Source organism: Festucalex cinctus, chromosome 2 (assembly GCF_051991245.1).
Source record: "Festucalex cinctus isolate MCC-2025b chromosome 2, RoL_Fcin_1.0, whole genome shotgun sequence".
Lineage (NCBI taxonomy): Eukaryota > Metazoa > Chordata > Actinopteri > Syngnathiformes > Syngnathidae > Festucalex > Festucalex cinctus.
The window spans coordinates 313667-340535 of NC_135412.1; the positions used below are offsets into that span (position 1 = coordinate 313667).

Below are 26869 nucleotides of genomic sequence, written 5' to 3' on the forward strand. Positions count from 1 at the left end.
CCAGCCTCCTCGGCAGTCGTGTTTGCCATGTTGAGGTGGATGCACAATTCAAAGGTTAAATGTGAAACATTTCCCATGAATCTAAGTTTTACATTCACTTGATTGTGTTTGCAATATTAAACATGTTTTTATTAGTTATCAACAGGTTTTATTTGTAAAGTTGTGAGGAAAATGGTCAGATAATCAAACAAGACAACTGTCTGAAATTCAAAATATATGAAAAACACGTACATTTTATTTCAGTAAAACAAACAAACAATTATTTCACGATCAAAACATACGACATTTCATACAATGTACACTGTACACTTTTACAGTATAGACTTTTCACTGAGTTTCAAATCATTTGGAACTGTTATAACTTCTAATAGTAACTTAATTAAAACCATGCACTTGATTATCTTCTGTTTTTGTCCGGTCTGCTTAAACAGGAGCAGTATAAACAGACTGACCCATCAACGCTTTCAACATCTCTTTATACTGCTTCTTATGGTGAGGGCGGATGATATTGCCAAATCCTTCAGACGAGAGAAAGAAAATTTAAGGTACATGGGGTGGGGGAAATAAAGTCAAATTCATGTGATTAAACTATACTTACTGATTAAAAGGCTGAAGTCTTCATCTTTCTCTGTGAATAAGGCCACAGCTGCAGTCACCATATTTTCATAGTTGTCTGTCTTCTTGTATGCATTAACAGCTTGAAATAGTTGAGCTGATCCCTCGGGGCCAAGTGCTTTTTTTACATCCGCCAGAAACGCAGCCTGGACTTGACTCTTTGGGCCCGCGTCTGGTAAACATAGATGAGGTGTGATTTTCTTGTTTATTAATATCAATATCAATTCTGTATTCCACTTTAAAGATTGTGATTTCAAAATCAATTTCTTCCTAGTAAAATACTTTCAGATCAAGAAAAAGTTAATACCAAAGCATTATGCTGCCACCACCATGCTTCAATTTTGGTTTTCCAGATGTAGTTGGCCAAAAATGTCCCCCAATCAGCAGAACTTCAATTAGGGATAATCAATGTTTTAATTATCAGCAGATATAAACTGACTACTCTTTTACATATCGTTTAATTTTGAAGCACCTATTTATAAAAGAGTGCCCGCATTCATGTTACCATAAACCTCAACCGTTTTTTTCCCAAATAAAATACTTGACCCTTTTTCAATCTCGGTCAACCCTCCCAAAAAAGTGGCATTTACAGGTTGCCCTTTTTGATGTCTCTGCCAGTGTTTTGCATGAATGACATTCAATGTTCACGTCTATGAATTGCACAACGTACATGGAGTTAAATTCCCTTTTGGTGTGACCTACCGGTCGGAGCTTCTCTGAGCTCTTGAAGTCCTCCTCCATTGAGTTGCTCTCCATTCAGCTGCGCACTCGATGTTAAATTGGAACTGGATGATGAAAGCTCACTGGGTTGCTCATCTACTAGATGGGAAAATAAAGCATGACTGTTTGACTGGACCTGTTTTGTAATTGTTATTTAATAAAGTCTGACTCATTTCTAAATAACATTTACATTTAAACATATCAATTCTTTGCAATTATTTACAGCTTGAACAAAGAGTTTTATAGCCATGATCAAACTACCCAAATAATTCTCACGTTTTTCATCTTTCTTGGCTACTGCATGTACAAAAATGAATATAGTGCAACAAAATATCACAAAATACAGCCAGATATGCGTGACAACTCTGTATGGTACAGAGGCATCCCAAATAGATTTACCGTTAAACCTCAAGTAATAACATTTCTGACACGTGAAAATATGTATTTTCTACAGATAAAATGCAAGTCTGACCTGGGATACAAGTTCAATATTTCACTGTACATACTGTCCTCAGTTTATGACCAAGTTGTACTCATACAGCTGTGAATTTTTACGCAACGCGTTCACCTGATCATAATTACAGTAAATATTTACATGAGAAGTTGGACATAACCCTAAAACAAGTAAATTGTAAAAGAAGCCTAGAAGAAGCACAGAAGAAAATGACATCAGTGCTAGTGCCATAACATCTTGCTTGACCTACCGCTCTGTGACCCTGATTTCTTCTGGTCTCTGTGCTGTGAGTGTTCCGGTTTGTAGCCACAGCCAGTACCAGTCAGCTCCTGGCATTTTTCATCAAATGCTTTTCTGTGATGTGGTCGTACAAAGGGGTATAAACCTGTATCAAGAATATGTATTGCATAAGAAGGTAAGTCCAAACTTTGTGCCTGTACTGTACTTGAAGTCATATCAGGTAGCATATGTTTACACTATCACGCAAGCACAATTGAACGGCCTAGTGTGTCATTAATTTCAACATCCTCACTAAAAGAATGGAGACAAGTGAAAGTCATTTTTGATACAAATGACTTACCACGGTAAAGCTTGTAAGTATGAGGGTCATGTGTTAACAAGGACGTGTCGGACAGCAGATTATCCAGGTTGTCGTTCTTCTTGTAGGAGTACAGAGCCTGGCGAATTTGCTCAAAGCTGACCTGGCTCAACGATGATTTCATTTCAAGCAGAAATGACCGAGCAATGCCGTTTTTTCCATATCCAGTAACAGCTCCAGAAACACTTGGCTTCTTTATAAAAAAAAAAATAAATAAATAAAAAAAGAAAGAAAGAAAAAAAAATAATGAAAAAATCTTAAAGGTTAATAAAAAGATTTTTCCCCAATAAGAGAAATATTCCATTGAAGTCTGAAAAAACTTGCGAGTTTAAGTGTCAATTACCAAAGTTCATTAGGATTGAATTGTAACTAATAAAGCGCAGGAACATGGATGAGGGGCAGCCCAAATGAACACATTCAAGTCATACGTGATTTCCACACGCCCACTGCTAGATTGGAAAGGAACAACAATTCTGTGATGACATAAATTACATCAAGATACATCGCGGGACTTATGCTGCATTCAAGGATGGTCGGAAGTCGGATTTATCCGAGTTGTTTTTTCCCAGTTCCGACCTGAAAGCATTCGAGGCCAACGTAAGCAACCAAAATGGCGGGTAGTGATAAATTGTTTTTTAATTTGTTCCTCAAAACTCATTTTGACCTCTAGAAAACTTACCTTTTTGCAATTTTGCTTCATTTATAGTTTTAATTTTATTTCATAAGCATTCCATACAGTTAAGTAGCTGGCCGTACCATTTCATGCAGGGAGATTTCGGCAATACTGTCACGTACGTTGCGTTACGTGGAGTGATGGCGAATATTTATGAATGAAGAAAGCTATCTAGTTTTATATTCGAGTAAATTGTGTTTCGCCATTCAGAGTGACGTCACATTGTAGTCCGCCGGTGAAGTCGGGTCCTTTTTTTCTTCCGACTTTGCAAGTGGAATTTCCGAGTTCAAGTTCCCGTGCACACTTCCTGGTTTCAACTCGGAAAAGTCCGACTTCCGACCACCCTCGAATGCAGAAATACACCTTAGTCAAAAAACTAATGAAATGACTTAATTAATTACTGTCCGATGGGAATTCATGAACACAAAGTTGGAAGAAAAAAAATCTCCAAGCAGCAACTATAGTAGCCAGTTTCATTGATCAACTATTGCTATTACTTACTCATGTTGTACATGAATGCGCTACCACAATTGTAATGACTAAAGGCAAGTTCTGTCAGCATTTATTGCGTACATGAGTTGGCATGGCTTCTTCAGCTTTGTCATCTTCGGTGTACATTTTCTGCTGTCAATTTAGAACAGGGATGAAGTGATAAATGACTCTTCACAACGGTAAACGCAGCTGTGGAATAAGTTAAACTGTTTGGGTTACATGCCTTTGACAAAAAAAAAAAAAAAACCTTCAGTAAATCCTAACTGAAATGACCAAGTAGTTGTTTCATTGGAAATGACATACCTGTTCTTGGAGCAATTTTATTTTGCGTTTCCCTCCATGGATCATCTCATCCATTCTCTTGTCGTACTGAAGCGACAGTGTGGACAAATTGCTTTGCTAAAAAAGAAACACAAAAATGTCATTCAAATGAAATAAAAACAAACGTGTCCCTCCATTTTCTATACAGCTTTGCGGCTGAGCTGCAGCTGAACTCGCCAGCCAATCACAGTGCACATATAGTCAAACAACCATTCACATGCACATCTAAGAGTCTTCAATGAAGCTAACACGCATGGTTTTGAAATGTGGGAAGAAGCAAAAGTAGCAGAGTGGAGAACATGCTTAGAATCGAGCCATCCTAAGAAGCGCAAGGAGGATTCGCTAAGCACTCATCTGCTATGTTGCCACGAACAATCAGGTTTAAAACAATGACCCGTTTTCTCTAGATGTTTATTATTTGTCTCACAATGTCAATCAGCCTCTTCAGCAACAAAGTTGACTTGATAATTGTAAAAAAAAAAGATGACAACATGTCATTGTGAAGATGCTGATATGTGGCAGGTGGATGGATAATTTAGGGTTCAATTGTGGTGTCGGCATTTCACTAGCAGTCAGGATACATGTGGCCACCAAGGATAATGGTATCAACATGACAGCATAGCTTGGTGATGCTGAGGCCTACACGATCAGCTTTTCAGCATGAAGGTAAACTATGCAGTTAGTTTTTTTAGCAGTGTTTGTCACACAAAATTACTGTATGTAACATAAACTAAATATGTGAAATGTTTTTTTCCCCAACATTGTCTCCCATGCTAGACAAAATACGTGAAAAACTTGAACCTACCGTCTCTTCTCCCAAAGCAGCACTGCCTCCTCTTTGGTGCTCTAATCGCTCGAGGGCATCAAACAGGTTGTCTGGTTTTGTTTTACTCTTTTGAGTCTGACACTCATACTGTTTAAAAATACTCGCGTATTCAGTATCTTCATCTGACATGAGAAAAGATAAGACAAAAATCAAAAAATATTGAAGTGGTTCAACCCAAAAAGCTCAATTGAACACTCACCAGTTCTCCTCCTTTTGAGAGTGGAAGTGTGCACGTCCAGCATTTTGGCCTTCTGAGTGAATGGCTTCTGGGAGGCTGTGTCAGAAGTAGCACCAGAGCACTGAGGAACTGATGACTGAGAACCGCTGGCAGAAAACATTGAGGGATCGGACGCAGGATTCTTCCCCAACACGGGCCTCTGGTTAGACATTCCAACAACAGTTCATTTCACTTATTCAACCATTTCATTAGAACCCCGAAGACAAAAGTCCAAGGTCACAAGAGAACCTTGGGCATTTTCAGGAGAAAAAAAATGTGTATCTGTATCACAATTAATCATGAACAATAATGACATTAACAGAGTATCACAATTACATACTATAATTTCTTGATTTGGTCTTTTTTTTAATTTCTACAAAACATGAAAAATAGTAAAATAGTAGAAGTAGCACAAGTCAAGACTCAAGAACAACCGGCATACCATTTTCTGCGCAACCCTGAAGAATTGGCAGACATCACGAACAATGTTCCCAAAGTTGTCATAAAAGCGCACATACGGCCTCACCCATGATGGAAGGTGAGATTGTGCATCTCCATTTTTAAATCTGTGGAAAAGACACATTATGTAGCTTAACTCAAAATGTCTCATTTTTATGGCTTCCCAATTATGTCAGAGTGCTGTGAAAAAATGGGCTGCCATTGGATTAAAAAAAAAAGTTGCAGAAGAATCAGATTACTAGAAAGTTTCCATTGCATTATGTATAGTTTAGTAATAAAACAATAAATACATAACCTTGTTCAATTGTTTGAATAATGACAAGGAAGTCATGTAAAAAAAAATAAAAATAAAAATAAAAGTTTCACAATTAAGCAGATGCCGGTTATTAGTATGCTCTAGTGTTCCGAATTAAATATGTTTATGACTATAACAGCGCTGTATCTGACCTCTGATCACAGAGGAAGATGGCTCCATAGTCATCCTTGTGGCGAATGACTCTGCCAATGGCCTGGTTGACAGCTCTGAAACCTTGCTCTCTGTACCACTCCCATCCTGTAAGGAACTGCAAAAGATACATCCACACCACAAACACAAAACATGTCAAAGTGAGACTAGTCTTAGACGTCCTTTTACCAAGCTGGAGTTGTAGAATGCTCTCTCTCTCTCTCTCAACTTCAATTTACAGTCATTGCATATGTCAAGTGAATAAGTCTTAACGAATGTTGTCTGACTTGGCAACAACAACATTATGTAAATAAAGTTGCAAACAGTGTTGAACTGTCCCTCACACCCCTTTTTTCATAGCCAATCTTCAAAATGATCATCAAACTTTGACGCCATGTTACACAGCAAAAACAGCCAAGCCAATATAGTGTCATCCATCTATCTAGCATAACTTTCTTTCAATTGGAGCTCATTTGGCTCAATTCACTGGTCGGCGTTTGTCAAAGATTCCAAGCCCTAGTAAGCACAAATGCTTACTACATTCTAAGGATAAATCTGATACATCTCACCTTCTGGCCAGGAACCAGTGATTTTCTTTGGTTCATCTCATCTAAGAATTGCATCTTTAAATTGATTCGAGGGTCCATTTTCGGTGGAAAGGGGACTCCAGTGATTATAACTCCACGACCAAATGTGTCCGCAAAATCCAGACCCTCGCTAACCTAAGGGAAACAAAAGAAAAAAAAAAAAAAAAAAAGTTAAGAACTTCCGTGGCACACAAAAAAACAATTACCTTGCATGTAATGTGTGTGTGTGTGTGTGTGTGTGGGTGGGGGACTAATGGAAGGTCCATTAATCCAGAGGTGCTGCTGTCGCCTATGTAAATATTCTCCCGCCGTATGAAAGTGTTTTATTTATTTATAGCTTTATATATTACATATATTTATTTATTCGTAGCTTATTAGGCCAGGGAAATGCTGTTCGAGCCCACTCGAGATAAAATTTGGGTCAAAGTGGCCCCTGATTTCAAATAAGTTTGACACCCCTGGTTTAAATAAATAATAAATACATGTAAAATATCCATCCATTTATCGGCTGAACCGCTTATCAGGTTCAACTAAGGCAAAAATAATAAAAAATGACATTTTTAGTGCAAGCATCAAGCAGGGCCATTTTTCATTTTTCACTTTTCACCTTTCCTCGACATACTGCAGCCAAGATTCCGCCTCTGGATTGGGAGTCATTCACTTTGTTGTAATATCCCTCCATAGCCTAAAAACACAGACAAGAGCAACAGTTCTCACACAATAGCTACTTTATGTTACTAGTTCAATATTTTTTTTCTAAACATTTGGTGAGATTTTGTAGAATTAAACAATTAATTACTGTTGGGATTAGTTTTGTGTTTTTTTTGTTTTTGTTTTTTTTACAAATGGTGGTTTGTACCAACACATGAAGACGTGTCGCAGAAATCAAAACACATTTACCTCAGTAAAAGCTCCCTTCCCTTTTGGTTCAACAAACATTGGCTTTACACTTTCAATCCGATTTGCATGTCCATTGTCCTGGTGAGAATAATTGCAATTTTGTAACAGAAATATTTGTCATTGAAAATTATCATACATTTGAAACACTAACTATAGGAAGAGTAATATTTAATTTTCACTCACTCTCCAGAACTCCAATGTTTTTTCCATCAAGTAGAAGGACGGAAAAAACAAAAGGAGACCATGCGGTATGATCCGGGTCAGGTTGACTGAGGAGATAACAAAAAAATATTTACGCTAATACGGTTGTTCTTCAAGTTAATCATTGTCAGCTTAAATGAGTACTTTATTAAAACAATTGTATGAGTTTGTACTTACCAACTGTGTTTCCTAAAGATGACAAGTTTTCAGGATCAAATCTTCAGGGGGAGACATTGTCAGCATTAAATTACTATGGGTAATAAAATAATATTTCTTCTTTTTTTGTTTGTTCGAGGCAGAGTCACATCTGTTCACTATTGGTGTTCTTCAGTTATGGTAGCTCACAAAAAAACAACATGTATACTGATTGTGTAGTCCGTGTACTGACCTTCTGTCAAATGCCGAACTCAACGGTACCCTATCTGGGCCCTGTTCAATGACGCTAACAAAGATCTGATCCCGCTCAATGACATGACTGTTTTCCAAAGACACTTGAAACGGTCTGCATATGAAGCAAGAGAAAAGCACATCGGCCGACAGAAGGTTATAAGAAAGGCCATCAGTCAAAAAAAGAAACCAAAAACTCTAGTTTACTATTTTGCCAATGATGAGAAGAATGTGTTTTGTGAAGCGCTAATGAGCTTGACTCAAATGAACGTACATCCTCATCTCGGAGGTGAAGGAGCTCAGGGGAGCAAGTGTACCGCTGGTCAGAATGATGGAGCGAACACCTTGATCCTGCAAGTTCTGCATACTGAAGCCCGGCGAGAAACACCAGTAACTCAGAATGTTTCCTGGAAGACACAATATAACAAATGAACAAACACCTAAAGGACAATAACTACAACTGTGAGTGTCAATATTCTTAAATATAACGTACGTATAGCACTGTTGTGCACATTTCATAAAGGAGATATTTCAGCAGCACAATAAAAGTCAATGTGTGCCTAAACATAGTTTGTTTGTTTTTTAATTTATACTGATTGATATTGTATACCATACCTCTTACCTAACGTCAGCTGGCAAGACCATTTATCATTACTCACAAGACAGTGGTAACACTATTGTGACTTTTCTATAGGTTGTATGTACATAGTGGTTATAAACCTGTTAAGTAAGGACAGGCAGTAGATATTAATTGAATTCATTTAGTACTTACTATGGCAACAACGTTATGTTTTGACAGCTCTTTGCCACTACTTTGAAAACAAAAATAAGAATGCAGAATGAACGTGCTTTTGATCATCTTAACGACTGATTACCCAAACCATTGACAGTACCTGCTTTCTTTGTGGATGAAGCCCATGGGTCACCATTTTTTTGTTTTTTCTGAGTGCTGGTGTCTTGATGGATGTGAACCTGCAGCCAGTACACAAATATTAGAGATGATGTCCAATGCCTATTAATGATGATACAACAAACAAAAGGAGAGAGCTGTCGCAGACTACACGTGTGTATCCACTGTATGAAGGGATAAATTGATGAGGATCTTTTGGTCTTTTTTTTAGAAAAATAAACACTTGCAACACAAAAATTACTGAAAATTAAGAACAAAACATGTAAATAAACTTTCGAAAAAATAAATTATATGACTGTGATGAATAACTCACCTTATAATGAGCTGCTTTAGCTTCAATTTGCGCCACGTCGCCACAGAACACAAGCTATAAGAGGAACAAATAGGAGGGGGGGAAAAAAAAAAAAAAGTCTGGTTACTGCCGAATGAAGATGAACAGTTCTTTATGCCAGGAAGATGTGCATTTTCTTAGTTGCAGGGCTTTCTGTTGTATTACTGTTGTCTGATGACCACTTTCCATTAATTTGGTGACTGTTTAAAGTAGTATATCTACGACGGCGTATTAGGGCCACGTAGAAAGACATACTTCTTTTAGACGGTGGGGGCAATATGACGAGAACAAAAGTGGCAAATTTGCCACTTTTTTTCTCATCATATTGCCCAATATGCCGTCGTATATATGTGTATAAAGGCAATACACTTTTTTTTTTTTAAGTTTGGGTTACAGAAAGTTAAAATGTTAATGGTCACTTGAGCAAATACAATTCTACACATATGCATTACCCATAAGGACCAATTTGACTACTCTGTATCCTCACTTGACATACCTGTATGATATCCAAAAGCTTCTGCAATCCACTCGTATTGGGAAATATCCCCGGCTCTGTGTAATACATTTTATACAGCTTCATTTGCTACAGTGGCAAGAACCTTTTCATCCATACACTATGACACGTTTAGGTCTATCTGGCTAAGAACATGCCTGAAAGTGACTTAACTGGTATTGACTGAAATGTTGTCCACAAACAACATTTAGGCAACTGATTGTATCAGTAACACAATACATTGTTTCAAACACAGCAAGCTAGTGAGCTCTACTTACGTCCTGCTAAGTATCCAATGATCTGCTCCAGAGCTGCAATCACGTCGCCCTTAGTGTTGTATGTCAAGTGGGCTCTCTCTAACAGCTCATATATGAAGCTATGACGTACATTACAAGTATTTAAAAAAACAAAAAAAAAACATATACAAATCCATTTTAAAGCGATCAATGATTCATCCATTGTGCCATGCACTTTTTCTGACTTTAAATGCAATTAAATCAGCACCTTTGATGACATCTAAAATCGTGAATGAAAATGGAGGTTAGTGATTACTTGTCACTTACATTCCAGGTTTTGTTATGCCTTTGTCAACTGGAACATCAAAGGAATCAATAGCAGCCTCAAGTTTTAACAGAATCTCTGCAAACAATGAGAACAATGGTTTTGGTACAGCCTCACAATAAATGGTCATCATTAAATTAATCTGGATGAACTTGACTTGTGCACGTGTTGGACACTCGGCTAAAGGGAGGGGCGGAGCTGTCAACTGATCACCACCTGGTGGTGTGTTGGCTCCGATGGCAGTGGAAGATGACGGTCCGACCTGGTCTGACAGAATCCCCTGTCAGAAAGAGTTTCAACACCCAACTCCGGCACAACTGCTCTCTTGTCCCGGGGGAGATGGGGGACATTGAATCCGCGTGCACCATGTTGTGCGCCTCAATTGTTGAGGCGGCCGATTTCTGGCTCTAAGGTGGTGGGTGCCTGTTGTGGCAGAAATCCCTGAACCCCTGCCTTCAAGCTGAAGGAAGAGTCCTATCGGACCTTTTTTGGACCGTGGGACTCCAGAGGCAGCTGACAGATACCAGCTGGCCAAGCGGAATACGGCTTCAGTGGGGCTGAGGCAAAAACTCAAGCTTGGGAGGGGTTCAGAGCTGCCATGGAAAGCGACTTCCGAACGGCTTCGAGGAAATTCTCGTCCACCATCCGGCGTCTCAGGTGAGGAAAGTCGTACACCATTAATTAACTGTGTATAGTGGAGATGGGGTGTTGCTGACCTCGACTCGGGACGTCATGAGTCATTGGGGAGAATGCTTCAAAGACCTCCGCAATTCCACTGACACATCTTCTTTTGGGGAAGCAGAGTCTGGTAACTCTGAGGTAAGCTTTCCTATCTCTGGGGTCAAAGTCACTGAGGTGGTTGGAAAGCTCTTCCGTGGCAAGGCCTTGGGGGTGGATGAGATCCGCCCGGTGTTCCCAAATGCTCTGGATGTTGGCGGGCTGTTGTGGTTTACACGTCACTACAACATCGCATTGACATCGGGGACAGTGCCTCTGGATTGGCAGAACGTTCCTACTATCACCTATGGTCACGAGCTGTGGCTCGTGACCGAAAGAACAAGATCGCGGATACAAGTGGCCAAAATGAGTTTCTTCCGCAGGATGTCTGCTGTCCGGTCTCTCCCTCAGGTATAGTGTGAGAAGCACGGTCATCCGAGAGGAACTCAGAGTCGTGCCACTGCTCCTGCGCGTTGAGAGGAACCAGTTGAGGCGGCTCGGGCATCTGGTTCGGATACCTCCTGGACAGCCTCCCTGGAGAGGTGACCCGGGCATGAGGCCCCAGAGACGACTCAGGACACGCTGAAGAGACGTCTGTCTCTCGGCTGGCCTGGGAACACCTTGGGATCCCACCGGAAGAGCTGGTCCAAGTGACTGGGGGGATGGAAGTCTGGGCTTCCCTGCTAAAGTTGCAACCCCCGCGACTCCACCCGGGATAAGCAGTAGATAATGGATGGATGGATGAAGTAATTAAATTGAATACTAACCTTTCAGTTTAGCAACAACTTTTAAATCTGTTTTTAAACTTGAAGCTGAAAAAAAAACAAAAACAAAAAAAATAGTCTGAAATTGAAGGCCAAATATAGTATGTACATATTACAGCTCTTTTCGTTCAAATATACAGTATGTACAGCTGTACTGAAAACAGGACAAGAACCCAAAACTCAGAAGCAAATCAATGACGGAATAGACGGACAACCATTTTGACGAGAACGGGACATTTTAAATTGCAAACCTTGAGAAGAAGTTTCCCCAAAATGGGCTTCTTGAGCATGGTCACTTAACAATCTGGTAATTGCGTTAATGGCTGAGGCGAGATCATACGGAGTTATGTCAAATGATGTTGACTCTTCACACGTACTTTCCTGCAAATAAGAAAATGTCATTTGAGAGACCGACTTGTATTAAGTGTAAATATGGTGAAAGCACAACATGCTTTAATGCTAACATTAGCTCCTTGCCAGACTGTGAGCTGTGCAGAGAAAGAAAGAGGTTCAAGAATGCGACACTGATTAGCTGCGACGGAGTACCCTAATAGTGCCTTTATTGTTAGCACATGGCTATAGAATTGAGACTTACTACGTTATGAGCCTCATCAAAAATGACAACAGATCCAGCCAACTCGATGTTGTGAGCTTTGCGGCTCTGTGGAAAGACAGTAAGCAGAAGAAAACATTTGTTTGGTAATCAAAGGAACGACAACCACTCCTCATCACTTTTGTCTAGAGACCTTTTTTTTTTTGTAAATACTCTCAAAATTTCAAGAATACAGTAGAAAGTATTTAAAATGTGTTATAGTGTATAGCATCACAAATTTTTTAACATTTCAGTACAGTCTAGCATCTATGAACGGAACGCTACTGCTTACCTTTGGATCCAGCAGGTAGTTGTAAGGCATAAAAATGACATCAGCCTGCTGTTTTAAAGAACGCGAGAGATAATACGGACAAGCCCTGTAGGAAAAACACCACCAAACAAAGAGGAAATTACTGTACGTCATTTTGACCCCAAAAAATCAAATTAAAAGCTCCATTTCATTCATCACAGATATTGTATTGTTATGTTGCGAGTGATGATTCTCCAAGGTGTTTGCAGCAATGCAATTGTGCATGGAGCTCCAAACCAGACCTTGTTTTCATGCAGGTGACCAAATACTTATTTACCACCATAATTTACTAATACATTCTTTAAAAATCCTACATTGTGATTTTTTTTCTTATCACGTTCTGTTTCTCACAGATGACTGATGCATTATTATTATTATTATTATTATTATTATGCGTATGACGACAATTACAGACCTCTGTCATAATTTTAAGTGTGAGAACATGCACAATCGCTGGTGAAACACTTTATTTTTTTTGCCCCACTGTATGTAAACATGTACTTACTGTAGACTGCACTTCCTAAGCACTCATCTTATCTAGACATGATATAAATAAATACATCAATAAAATGCACATAATGTCTCTGCTAAATAGTGTCCAAATCACCACGTTGGTAAAACTCACAGCCACGTTGTTAGTAAAAACATTGAACATCAGCAGGGACACACTTTGAACTACGGAACTTCTAAAAAAGAAATTAATTGATAAAACAGATAAACCATTCAACCCTACTTGAAATAAATAAAACAACATGAATCACACCTTTTTTGGTTGCCAAATTTGACCAGGTCTTCCATGTCCACAATTTCATTCACCAATTCTTTGTCAGTGCTTTTCTCTGAAGACAGTGTCATAAAAAAAAAATCATTCATTAAGTGATAACTGGAGTAAGCAAGCAGATTTCAAACCACCTGAATATATTTATCATGATTCATCATCAAGCAATATGCCAACTGCTGTTCGAGTCCATCTATTACCTTCAACATTGTTGTAGAAGGCACATGTCCGTGTGGAGACCTTTGCTCGACACATATGGACCTTAAAAATAAAAGGAGACAATTGTATAAAAAAAAAAAAAAAAAAACACATTTCTTCATTCTTGCGTCTCATAACAGTTAAAAATATTTCTTCTTTCTTTGTAGCTGAACCAACATGAGCTAACATTTGATTTGAGCTACCTTGAACATCTTATATTGCTCCAAATAAAAAGATAGGGCCCTTCGTAAAAATCCTAACAGCATACATTTATTGGGCTTCATATACATCTGACACACACATAAAAAAATAAAAATAAAAAATAAAACTTACTTTGAGATGGTTGCTTTGAAGACGCATCACTTCTGGATTGATACACATCTGTTCTCTTGACCCCAACACAGACACCTTAGGTCTGAATCACAGAAAAAGGACTTGAAGTTTGAAGTTTTAGTTAATTCATAATCACCAGCCATCTTGTTTCTGTACCGCGTACCCTCACTAAAACAAAATCATATATATAGAGAGTATAGGAAAATATTCAACTTTTTCAATTTTAGTTGAAGTTCAACGAACGGTTATCTCATTCATTTTGGATCAGATCCAAAATGGTGCTATAGATGCCAAGCGGGTTTCATTCATCTATTTATTTACCTTGAGCTTTTGATCACACAGTGCACAACAACAAAGATTTTCACCAGACATTAACGACTCCACATTAGAGCCTCCCTCAGAAATGTTTAGTTAATCTTGCCTAAACCCGCAAAGTTTTAAGGAAGTCACCAGAGGAGATGCGGACATCAGATTTTAATGTGAAACTGACAATATGGATGAAAAGGACTTAAGGACTTTTCTCTTCAGTATAACCAAGAAGGACTTAAGTTACGCCGGCCTTTATTTTACATGGACTGGTTTTAGGTGAGTTGAGTTGAGTTGTCATCAAGGTGCAAGACCAGGAAAGACCAACTGTATTTATTTTTTTAACGCTTCAGTGCATGCAAGGCGTGTAAAGAATGAAATTTTGATTCCCTAAAGGTACTGTGCAACGGATTTGTTTGGCCTGTCATGGGACGTTTCTGGGCAAAGACTCCATGTTTTCCCTGCAGCAAAAGCCGAGAAGGCACGCTACTATCCCGGCATATGCAAATTTGGCTGTGCGAACCCCCATTTCCAATTGGTGGACTGGTTTCACTCGTTCCTGGTTGGCTGCTGTCCTCGGCTTCCGTGAGAGTCCGGTTTGAATGTTGTGCTTACAAACAGCAACGGAAATCTATCAGACAGTTCCTCTAAATAAACAGTAATTGAAATACTATATCTTACTTGTATGATGTGTTCTTTAACTCATTAACAACTTGAGTAAGCTGCGAGTGTGTCCGTGATGCATATATGATCTTGGGAACGTCACTGTAGGAGGCTAGAAAACAATGACAACAACAACAAAATAAATACAGTGTATTTATCAGAGCTACTTTTTTTTTTTAACTAAAAGAGGGTTAACACCTTTGTGCAAAAAATAGTATGTATGCCAGCTCACTGCGGTATGTACATACTTGGTGTTGAATCATCTTTTGAAGGCATCCCCCAAGATTCCAGAGCTTTATCAACGAGCATCATGTCGTCATTCAACCTTTCTTTGATTTTTTGCGCAGAGATGATGTCCTTGAAGTGCTCCCTCCATGCCAAGGTGGCACACAGCAGACATAAGGTTTTCCCAGTGCCTGTGGGACTCTCCAGGACCCCATTAAACTTCTGCCAAAAAACACAAGTGGACAAATACATTGTTTATGTGCGTAGTTTTCCCAAAACTAAAAGTAATCTTAACACGCATGAAGTATGACAAGGGAATCCATCTGCTGACAGTCAATGAAGTCATATTTATGCATAATTTTGGCAAACGACTGTTAGCATCGCTTGTTTCTATGATGCAAACACTTACATTCTCAAGACATTCAATAACTTTCTTCATGTAGTCCTTCTGGCAGTCGTACGGAGTGAAAGGAAACTGCACTGTCACTCCGTTCAAAGATAATGAGGGCATGACACGTCTCGAGGTGTAATAAGAAACTTAGTTGTTTAAAAAGATAACAAAGTGAGGCAACCAACTCCCTAGTCGTTGGAAATCGCAAAAAAGAGGGAGAAAACATTCATTGTCGGTACTCGGCAGAGGACAGACTGCCTGTACGCATTTGCCGCCGCCCGCCAGTGACAACTTCCGCCTTAGACTGCACATGCGCATTGTAACGTCCAAGTCCAACGAAAGCTGATATTGGTCTTTTGAATGTACAGTACAAGTGTTTAATCAAGTTGTAGTTGTACATTTTTGTAGCGATGTCTAACATTCTGAAATTAATCAAGTTTATTATTATTATTATTATTGAGTGCTCAAATTACTTGATATGACTGACACGTGTTGTTGCCCGCGTTTTACAGTAGTATTACATTCAAACAATAAATAGCGTTGGACGTCTCCACTGAACACTCCAAATCCAATTTGGGTTTTGCCAATGGAGACTCCAGTAAGAGATATAGCCAACATGAAAACCAGAGCCGTCTGTGGGTGAACCGAAAGCCAAACAATTTTGAAGATGGAAAAAAAATGGGGAAAATCAGTCACTCAGTCTACTCTGAAGACATAACCAGGCCCGGAACAGCTAGAGGAGTCTTCATAAGCAAGATAACGCCCCAAAACAACAAAAGCATTCATCAGGGACAAAAAGTGTAACGTTTCATCCTTCAAGCCTTGCCATGTCAATCTCCAGACCTAAACACTATGAAGCATGTATCGTAACAAGTACATTAGACTGCAACACCCCAAAAAGAGCAAGTGGAAGTGGATTTGCATGTTAAATGTTTTTAGTCTTATTACATCTGGTCCAGGTGAATATTATTCACTTTGGTCTATTTTATGGGTATTCATCCAAATACTTTTAATGATCTACAAATGTGGTACACGATATCATTGTAAACAGCGAAACGTTTATTGCTCTATTGCTGTGTATCCGATGCAAACATCACCATCATCTTGCTAAGATTATTTTAACTATATAAATGTAAATTATAAAATCCATGACACTATCATATTTTTCAATGTAATGGTCTTTGTTTATTAGTGTATTGTTATGACCTGCTCCCTTCTGACAGAATCAACAGTCAAGAACCAACAAGCATCTATGAGCTACATGTCATCTGTGAACTTTCCCAAACAGGAGAACGTCAAGTGAGCACATTGCAGGGGGTACAGTACAGTATAAGGTCTGAATATTATTCTTTTTATAGTGTTTTGTTCATGATACTTCAAGTTGAAATGCCGTTCAAAGGGGTCTTACTCAAATGAGCTTGGGTTTTCTTTCTTTTTTTTTTTGTGGTAAATATAACACATACATGTTAGTTTTTTTTTTTTTTTTAATATTGAATTGATATTTATTTTCATACTTATTTTGAAGGCAACATTTATTTTGATATTAATGTTCCATTTAAGGAAACGCAATAAAATGATTTTCATTTAATAATAAGTTGTATTATGTTCTTCTTTTGGAGAATCATGCACCACCAGTGTTGGGAAAACTGCTGACATTTGGCTTCAAAATTTCACTGATAAGTTAGGGTACCTATATTTTTAAGAACATTTTCAATAAGAGTCAATCATAGTCCACACATTTAATGAATCCAACAATTAGCCTTTATTCTATTTTAGTGAAATACAATATTACTGAAGTACATTAAGTGGGTGGTTGTACACTCTAATTTTCTCCCGCACTGGGCAGGATAATTTTGCTGGGGTCATAGTAGTTTTCCTCGATCAGAGGCAAACCCTCCTTCTCTCTTTGCACAACCAAGCGTTCAGCTTCCCTTCTGGCCCACTCGCGCATCCTGGAAAACATACAAAGAGGAATTAGAGAAGAAATCTGCGGGATGTTATGGAGGGGAGGGCAAGCCCATGCTGCTGCTAGTCTGCTATTACAGCACAACATGAGAACAAGGTTGAAATATAGGTTGAATAATCTGTGGTCTCACATTGGCGTGAAAATGACAGTGGCCGAGAAATTGAAAAGACAGACAGGAACCCACCCATGGTCTGGTAAGTAGTGAATGAACGTGCTTCCGATGACAAGACACATAGAGACCCCAAAGAAGAAGGCCAATCTCATACTCCATTCATCAATCACCGGGTCACTGGAGAAGCCGTGGAAATCTGGATTCTGTATTAAAACAAAAAAAAGAAACTGTCAAACTCAATATTGCCCAATTTGAATACAAAACTGCAATATGGAAAGTTTGACAACACTAAATTCCAAGACGTGATTTGTGTTCCATAGTATTAGTGTTACAATTTGTTTATTCTTTGGGACAAGTTGTACAACGGTTACATAAGACACCGACCAACAAGCCTTGAAGCAGGGCTGAATGAAGTTGCAAAAGTGCAAATTGTACGCTTTTATTAGTCACTCACAATGTATTCAAAATGAACAATGTCTGGTTAATTGTCAAAGGGGAGAGACGGATTTTTTTTTTTAATTAGTGTTTGTATACAATTAAAATGTCAATAGCACTTGACATCTATTTTGATGTTTGAGTGAATAAAACATTTAGTAAGTACTAGAATGACTGCCTGCCCAGCCATCAAGTATGACATTTTGTAGTTGTGAAATTGTGTCTGTCAGTCAACTGTTCTACACTTCCACCCACTGTTATAAACAACAGTTGGACCAATGAGCATAAATGAGCGTTACCAAGCCATGTTTCTCAGTATCTGGACTAATTTCAATGTGGACTGTGGAACGATGTGCACACCATCCACGGTCTCGTTCGCGTCAGTCATTCATAACAAACAAAACAACGTCAACGAGAAATTCATGAGCAAACGAGAGGAATCTTTTTGTTCATTCGAGTAAGAGCGAATGAAGATCGAGTAACCGTGCAAAATCAGAGGAACTCACCTTGACAAAGTTGCTGACCTCACCATGGCTCTCACTCGGCGCCGCCTGCTGCAGCTCGGTCACAGCAGCCGCACCGGCAGCGCCACTCGGATTCGACTGGGACACGCACCGAACCGGTACACGAGAACTTAAACGGGAAAAAACTGGCCCGATCCGTGACAGTCGGCCTAACATTTTTGCCTTGTTTGTGAAAGCTATAGTTGCCCCGGAACAGGAAACAACAGCTTCAATGAGGCGCACTTCTTCTTCAACAATGACAACAATGTTCGCATGCTCACAGTCATCGATGTCACATTACTGCCTCCCTTTGGTGACGCTCACTCATTGCGACTCACTTTTTTTTTTTTTTCTTCACAAGTGGATTTTTCATTTTTCTACGAAAATGTAGTAGGCCTAAATGTAAATGTTTATTCACTAGTCTCACAAAAAAAAAAAAAAAAAAGTGATTTCTTGGAAATGAATGTATGAATATATATAATAACCAATGTTTTAATATAATTAAATAAATACCGCTGTAAGGATGAAAGACGAGCCCCCAATTGAAATTTACTCCTGTAAAACGAAGTAAAGTTTTTGACCAGGGTTGTGGGTTGGGTCTATCGCTTACGAAACACTGCAATCTTTTAAATAACAATTATGATAGCAACATATTCATGATTTTATTCAACTGTAATGTAAAACATTTTCACTACATAAGTTGCAGACCGTCTTATTTATTCGTGCCCATTATATTACATGTATGTATAATTAAACTGCTTTGGAATTCTGTACTGTAATGAGTTGTTTTTTTGTTTTTTTTCAAACAAACACGTAGCTGGATCACAGTCCAGTCAGGTACATTTTGAAAATATTTTAATCATACATTGTTGGTTGGAAGGCTAGCGCAAATGTTAGCGTAATAACAATGACAAACAAATGCTCCAAATTAAACAACAAAAAAGGCCTCTCAAAATAATAATAAAAAATGTCACAAAAAAGCACACTTCTGAAATATGCATTAATTCAAGTAGCTCACTGGTTGTTGTAAAAATGACCTTTGACCTCAATGTTGTGTACATATTTTCAAATGAAATACAGTTGCAAATATATGAATAACAGCCCATAGATTTGGTATATGTCATGTGGTCAAAGTTCCAAAACTTAAAAAAAAAAAAAAAAAAAAAAAAAAAAAAAAATGGGGTTGGACAACTGGCAGACAATCTGCAAGATTAGCGGTGATCGTTAACAAGTAGGATACGTTTCCATTTCATGCGTACGAAAGCGTACAACAGAGGTGACTCAATCAACATATTCATACAGTATCGTGATGAGGAAAAGCAAGCAATATTACGGTCCCAGGATACAACTGCACATGACACTTTTTTTCTATCTTGATGATATACACTGCCCGCTACAAGTTTAAAAAAAAAACATGAAATGGAATATAATAAAAACCCTGCAATAAAATAAATGGTTTCTTTCTGAAGGTAGTATAGGAGATTGTAGTTGTAATTGTAATTGTATGGTAGTCAGTGTCGAGTCACAACTCATCAAGCAGGCCTAAACAGCATTTCACAAAGATTTGTTGATGGAACGAACCAGTTCATTGACATACGGGAAACACAGAATGTGCTTATTAAGTCAATCAGTTTCGACATCCATAGCAAAGGATATTTTTAGCACAGATGAAAAGCTTGAAGGGTTTTCAACTCCCAAGAATGAGGCACTTCTCTAATAATGCAGCATCAAATGCTACAACACTTCCTATGATGAATCTCACAGAAGCAACAAGAGCAAAAACAGTTTATGGCAGCTGTCAACATGTGACATCAGAAATTATACATCAACATTGAGACACAAAAATGTGATTCAACTAAACAGCAAAAACTCAACTGCAAAATTGTCTCATCTCCTGAAATTGTCATTGGACCATTTAATTATATATTATTAGTTGTCAATTATTCATAAATAGTGTGATTACAGTATATGATAATTCAATGGGACCTTTACAGTTTGCTTAGATTTGAATGGTATTAAAATCCTCTTCAATAAAACGGATCGGGTTCTTCACAGTCTCTCTTCTAGCATATGTTGTGGGCTTTCACGTTAAAACGCAAGAATTATTTTGTCATCGTGAACATACACATGATATATGATATACCCATGAACAAATTGTTGACATATCTCCGTGTCGCTCAGGGAGAAAACAAGAACTCATGGACGTCGTTTTATATGCACATGAAGCCCACCGACTAAAAATAGAAAGAATAAAGCAGAGGGGGGCGGAGTTTAAAAAGGCCCAAATTAAGGTAAGCGTGACTATAAGACAGTCAGGAGATGAAATGGATTTGAACATTGCTGGAAAGTTCGCCTGGTTTGAATTTTCTCAATTGGCACTGTCGGGGCAGCTGTTCCCGATTTGCGGTGTCATATTTGTCTTATTCCAATGATAATTATGATATCAGTTTATTAGGGGATTGGTTGGGAAAGCTATCGCATTATTATTTCTTTGTCTAGCTAGACATAACTTGAATTTAAATTAGTGCTGTCAAAGTTAAAGCGTTAATTAGTTAATCACAAAAAAAATTGCATTAATTATGTATTAACGCAGATTAATCCCACTATTAATTTGGATCACTGATGAGCCATTAGCTGACAGCAGATGGTGACGTTAGCACAGGTTGTGTTTGAGCAATACACATAACTACATGCATTAAAGTCAATTATTTCAGATGTTTGCATATGACATTCAGAATATTTGTTCATGTCAAACTAGAGCTGCTCAATTATGAAGAAAATATTAAGCACGATTATTTTGGAAAATGATTAAATGTAAAATTCTTAAGAAAAATTTAATTATTTGAAACACTAATTATGCAAGTTCCTTTTGGATGAAACAAAATTGATCAAATTAGTTATTTTTATTTACTTATTAAAAAAGGTGCAAATGTATAAATGTAAACAATTCAAACTTAGTATTAATCATCTTTTTTGACGATTTGACAAGCTAAAAAATGTTGCTAAAAAGCCTTTTTGATAATTGAGCGATTAATTGTGATCAATCAAAATTCTAAGATGTGATTATTCTGATGAAAAAATGTAATCGTTTGACAGCTCTAATTTCAATACAATCAAATAAAGAGTTGTTATTTCACAAAAGCCACGCTGTCAAAAAACGGAGAGAAAAAAAAAAAAAAAAGAGTGCACGTGCATGATCAACTTTAAAGGACGCAGGAAAAGCTCCATCCAATTCTTTCGTACCTCCAAGCAGCGTCCACAAAACAACATGTTATGATCAGTCCTGGAATCATTCACATATTGTAACAATTGAACAAGGGATGCTGTCGAAAATAGTCCGAGCCACCTTGCTGAGAAGTTGGTGAGAATAGAAAGTCCGGGAAGCTGCTGCATTCACGACATATGCGAAAGGGAGACTTCAGCTGATGGCGACGGAACGGTCATCGCCAGGTTGTAGGTTGAGTTCCGGGATGAAGTCTGAGGAGATGACAAGGGGCTGTAAATGGGGCGAGCGGAGACGGCTAACGGCGGCGAGTACCGAGCAGCCGTCGGCGAGTCTGAGCTAACCTCGTCGCCCTCCTCGGAGTCCCACACTTCGCTCTGCAGGTAGTCGGCAAACAAGGCCTTGGCTCGCTGCAGGATCCGGCTCAGGTTGTGGCGCCGCACGAGGCGATCGAAGTGCATGGCCAGCTCATTGTAATCCAGGCCGTTTTTGATGATGTGGTCCCGATGTTCCAGCAAGATGGACAAGCACAAAAAAAGCATGAAGGGATTGCCTTTCCCAAACTCTTGCGGAGGCGGCAGAGAACACGGTTTGATGTTGGGGGAAGCGTCCAGGTGAGTCGCCGTGCCGGTTGCGGGCTTGTTGCTAGGAGAATGAAGGTTGTTGGGGGACGACCTGGATGCGGCCTGCGAAGGGCTTTTTCCAAAAGGCAAAATTGGTGACGAGAGAAAAGATCGATTTTGGTGATGGGCGTGAGATGTCACGCACGGTTTTGCGGTAGAGTTCAACCCGGCACTCCTGAGCAATTGTGCAGAAGATGTGATGACTTTGGGGACGGTTCTCGATAAGGCCTCTCTTCCACTGCTTGCAAAATCAAATGTAGTTTGTGGGGCGGAGTCAGGAGCGGCGACTGACCGACTGGAAGGTAAGGCTGAAGACGATTGCGAAACGCCGTCACTGTTACGGATCGGCGGTAGCGGAGGTGACGATGCCGGTGAAAAGCCAGTTTTAGAGCATTTTATAAGCGGCGTTCTCTCCCCGGCGTCCTCCTCGCTGTCAACGGTGGACTGACGAGTTGGAACGCGGGACGACTGCGCATCAGCCAAACATTGTTGCCGTTCAGCGGCCTTCAGATCAAAGCCGTCTTCATTTTGGGCAGTATAGTATTTAAAGTCACCAAAAGTCTCCTCAAGAGGAGTCACAACCCTTCTCTCACTCGCCAGGCCAACTTCCGTGACAGCGTTCCAACCGACATCGGCTTCTTCTCTCAACGGTCGAAGCATATGTTGCCGACGTTGCTTCTCTTTCATTTCCCAGTCACGGCCAAGGCCACCGTCACTGTCTGTCAAACGTCTTCCATCGGTCTGCGGCGGCGGTCCGAGGAGCTCCACGTCAGTTTCAGGAGGGTCCGGGGGCAGGGAACTCCACGTGACCTCAAGCATCCGAAGCGCGTCGTCGAAGGCAAATTCTCGCTTGAGCTCCAGAAGTAACCAACGGTAACAAAAGAAAAGATCGTCGGCTCCGCGGGAAACCAGATACGAGTAGAATTCATCATCCGAGTACTGCAGAAGCAGTTTTAGATGCTGGAACTTAATGGACATAAGCTGTCCGTCGGGCCGGAAGTTGCCCTCCAAGCGTTTCATAATGCCGCAAAAGCAAATGAAGGCATGCGCTTCATTATCCATCACGGCGAGGATCGGGGAAGCGATATCACTCATTCCTTGACAGTACGAGATCTGAAAAGCAAGCAAGAATGCAGAGTTTTCAATCTTCACAATTCATAAACGCAAACAACAACAAACAATTCGGCTGTGTAATTATGTCTAAAACAAGTTTCATCCAAATCTGTTCTATCCATTGAAATTTAACATGGAAAATCCGTCAGTTGTGCTTCTGCATGGTCTAAAATTACCAGCAGAAAAAAAATGGAGATAATATGCATGTGATTTTGATTTTGAGCAGATTTGATTTTAAACGGACTTCCAAAATTAAACTAACATCAACTGTCTTATTTATTGAATTTGAAATGGACACATTTGGTGTAAAGGGGCAAAAAAGTTGCTCGAAAGACCTGCGGATGTGTGATGGCGAAGGTCGTAAGCAAATCTGCGAGCGCAGTCAAATGCGGACTGTCTTCCGAGCCGGCGTAGTACGGATGCGCACGGTCGGTCCTTAAAACGTCTTTCACAACATTTCCCCGGATGAATTCAAGATCCTCGTGACTGACGTGGGCCGTCCATTCCTTCTTCAGCCGGTCATACTCTCTCGTCTTTCGCTTCATGTAGTCCATTCGTTCCTGGCCACTCAGTCCGTCCGGGTAGACATTCAGGAGGTAGCGCCAAACAACCTGAAAACGACAAAAGACAAAAAACGACGTCATTCACAAGAATCCAACGCAGCCTTCAATGTCATGAAAAATGTCGTGAAGTCTGTGAAGGTTTTGATCTCTAACCCTGCAAAACCTAAAAAATGTCCCTCGAGTTCAGAAGAAGCGAAGTGCGCATCTCGAATTCAAGGTGCATTATGGGTAGCGGTGTGATGCATTGTGGGTAGGCCAAACTACCAAACGGTCATTGAAAATGAATCGGATCGATGGAATCGGCTCTGATAGAAACGTTTCAACTGCTGGAAAGTTGCTGGGTTTTGTTTCTTTTTATGAACATGCGCAGCATGTGACATTTAGTGACATCGGGGAAGTTGACTTGCAAGTTTTAAAGTGGACAGTTAGGCAAAGATTGTCACCACTCGAATCTCCGCCATTCAAATTGAGAGGGTAGTTGGTCGCCTCATTCTTTCCCTTGCGCATGCGCAAACTTAAGACGCGCTTCGCTTATACCAGAGCACATTTTTAGTTTGAACTCTGCCTCCATAAAAGTAGCACCAACTGAACATTCAGATAATGAATAACCTTCTAAAATAATAACCTTGCGCAGTGAAGGTTCAACACCGCCGTGGTAGATCCGCAGCCGCAGTTCCTCTGGTCGTGTCAATTGTCCTTGACTATTGAGATAACTATGAAACTCGGTGTCACTCAGAGGGGGCTTGAAAGGTTTGATCTCCTCCCCATAAGACCAGCTGAATGCCTGCTGGACTCGTGTCAGTGTCCGGCCAACCTGAATACAAATGCAACAAACACATGAGAATACAGGCAGAGTGCAAGTGAGAGGGGAGAACCAGCGAGGTTACGAACGGACCTGGGACATTAAAGACTGGGTGAACGGAAGTGCTGCAGATGCCAAAGACTTCGTCCTCTCTGCAAGAAGCTGCTCAGAGCCAATCACATCTTTGGGGCTGATGATGTCCCAGTCCTCCATCACAGGACCTAAAATTGAACCGAGAGTGACACATTGTAAATGCATTAGCAGCAAACGCCGATGACGTGTCTCCTGTTATTTGCGTTCTTACTGTCTTCTGAAGGTTTCACGTCCATCTTGAGTTGGAGATACGGTTTGGCTGCTGTGGCAAATGCAACATCCAAATCCCCATCAGACGTCAAAGTCGGGTACGTCTCTGCAACGCTCGCACCTCGAGACATGTAACTGATCTCAAAATTGCGCCTCCTAGTTTTACAAGCACAAACATTTTTTTTGGAAACACATTTACTTGATACTTTTCGAGACAAAATAACTTTAGTCATGGGGACCAGACTTACCCATTCAAATCAAAGGCTTTAATTAGAATATGCTGCAACACCTCCAATGATGTAATTTGAGGATCAACAGCAAAGGAGCGAAACTCCACAGGAAGTGCTCCATCACATTTCTGAAATACATGCAATACAACTTAAGACATAAAAAAATGTATAAGCAAACGTCACTGCAATGTATACATACAAATATCCGTTCTGCGATAAAGTACTACAACAAAAGGTCATAAGAAACAATTGTAGACTTTTGGAAACAACAGAACATCAAGGTTTGTCCAGTACTGCTTTAAATCAAGCAGGTCTTACTAGAGAAAGAGATTAAATAAAGTACCCGGTATTGCACAGGAGAGTAGGAGACACTTAATTGAATTTATTGTAAGTATAAACAAAAGCAGGTAATCTGTTTTTTAAAGATTCACTTACACTAGAACAACATCTGTCTTGATAGGCAATATCGATTTTTTTTTAATTCCAATTTGAGTTTTTGTTTAAAAAACAACAACAAACAAACACACAAGTATGTACTGGAAAAATGATCAGCTCCGATGATGAACTGGAAAAAAACAGGTTGGCACATATTTAGTAATGTGCTTCCACGAAAAAGATTAAGTGTTAAATCGAAAACTGACTCACCGGCCTTTATACTAATGACCATAACGAGTTAATAAGACTAGTGCTGCTTTTTGATTTGACTTTGCAAAGAGATGCACAAGCGTGTTGTTGTGCGTCCTAGGTGACGTCATCTTGGACCGCTTTGACGTTAGCGCCTTAAGTAGGTTGGCAATTCTTGCCGCATGTTTTCTTATACAGTATCGGCCAAATGTGGTCAGACGTGTTAAGGTACACAATGGTCTATCAAAATAACATGATGTCAAAGCACGCCGGCGATTTCCAACAATAATGGTGATTGTTAAAAATCATGAACAAGTTCGCAGGCAGAAAGAAACGACCGCTGCCTCTGACATGAAATTGAAACGATTGAGTACAGTTGACACGTACTACCACAATATGTACCTGGAAATTTTTTATTATGCCAAAAAAACATTTTTATTTTATTTTTTTCTAACACCGGGAGATTGGTGCTAACTGACTCACATACCTTCACTTTGACTCGAACCACCCCCCTCTCCTCGTCGCTCGCCATCTTTACAGTTCCGTTTTGGAGCAAAGTGGCTCGCTGAAAAATGATTCTTCTCCCATCTACACCAACATAATGATCAATAACATGATCAGGTTAGCCGAGTGGCTCGGCTGGTGGTCTTCTTCGGCTTTCCTTTCATGAAAGAGCTACACTTCGTAATACTGCCAGCTATTGGTCATCTCCTATATTGCTGTAATATTTCCAAATGCTAATCGAACTGCTTCTAAAATGAAGAAGAATTTGATTCAAGTTATTTTCTAAATTACGCTAAAGGGACATAAAACACTATCTATTTACATAAATCCTCAAAAGTGTTTCAATAATTCCATGCAAACATTCCGCAACTTTTGTCATGAGGCCGAAATTTTGCATGCTG

At 39.5% G+C, this 26869-nt stretch overlaps 3 protein-coding genes across 6 annotated transcripts; all 3 read right to left on the bottom strand.

Moving 5' to 3' along the window:
• Positions 1–213: 213 nt before the first annotated feature.
• Positions 214–15950, bottom strand: rtel1 (regulator of telomere elongation helicase 1). Of its 3 annotated transcripts, none has more exons than XM_077511876.1 (32): positions 15486–15950; positions 15100–15298; positions 14870–14963; positions 13883–13964; positions 13552–13612; positions 13337–13412; positions 12556–12640; positions 12267–12332; positions 11923–12052; positions 11675–11719; positions 10193–10268; positions 9908–10005; positions 9633–9688; positions 9119–9172; positions 8789–8867; positions 8170–8302; positions 7897–8010; positions 7686–7726; positions 7491–7576; positions 7308–7385; positions 7015–7092; positions 6390–6542; positions 5823–5938; positions 5359–5482; positions 4899–5076; positions 4679–4821; positions 3856–3951; positions 2370–2577; positions 2040–2174; positions 1318–1434; positions 599–787; positions 214–518 (listed from the first exon to the last, which is right to left on the bottom strand). In XM_077511876.1, exons 1-32 carry the CDS (start codon positions 15585–15587, stop codon positions 424–426), a joined length of 3387 nt encoding a protein of 1128 aa, XP_077368002.1. In that variant the 5' UTR covers positions 15588–15950; the 3' UTR covers positions 214–423. The 3 variants fall into 3 exon arrangements, with proteins under 3 accessions (XP_077368002.1, XP_077368000.1, XP_077368001.1); XM_077511874.1 differs by having other exon boundaries at positions 2370–2580; positions 15486–15948; XM_077511875.1 differs by having other exon boundaries at positions 1318–1431; positions 2370–2580; positions 15486–15946.
• Positions 15951–17205: 1255 nt separating this feature from the next.
• On the bottom strand, positions 17206–18745 carry ndufb11 (NADH:ubiquinone oxidoreductase subunit B11). The gene is made up of 3 exons (XM_077515206.1): positions 18487–18745; positions 17618–17748; positions 17206–17419 (listed from the first exon to the last, which is right to left on the bottom strand). Exons 1-3 carry the CDS (start codon positions 18658–18660, stop codon positions 17290–17292), a joined length of 435 nt encoding a protein of 144 aa, XP_077371332.1. The 5' UTR covers positions 18661–18745; the 3' UTR covers positions 17206–17289.
• Positions 18746–19669: 924 nt separating this feature from the next.
• Positions 19670–26768, bottom strand: tbc1d25 (TBC1 domain family, member 25). 2 transcript variants are annotated; one of them, XM_077511880.1, is made up of 8 exons: positions 26452–26768; positions 25359–25468; positions 25112–25266; positions 24901–25028; positions 24631–24819; positions 23778–24053; positions 22051–23442; positions 19670–21960 (listed from the first exon to the last, which is right to left on the bottom strand). In XM_077511880.1, the coding sequence occupies exons 1-8, from the start codon at positions 26494–26496 to the stop codon at positions 21877–21879; spliced, it is 2379 nt and encodes a 792-aa protein (XP_077368006.1). In that variant the 5' UTR covers positions 26497–26768; the 3' UTR covers positions 19670–21876. The 2 variants fall into 2 exon arrangements, with proteins under 2 accessions (XP_077368006.1, XP_077368005.1); XM_077511879.1 differs by having other exon boundaries at positions 19670–23442.
• Positions 26769–26869: the final 101 nt, after the last annotated feature.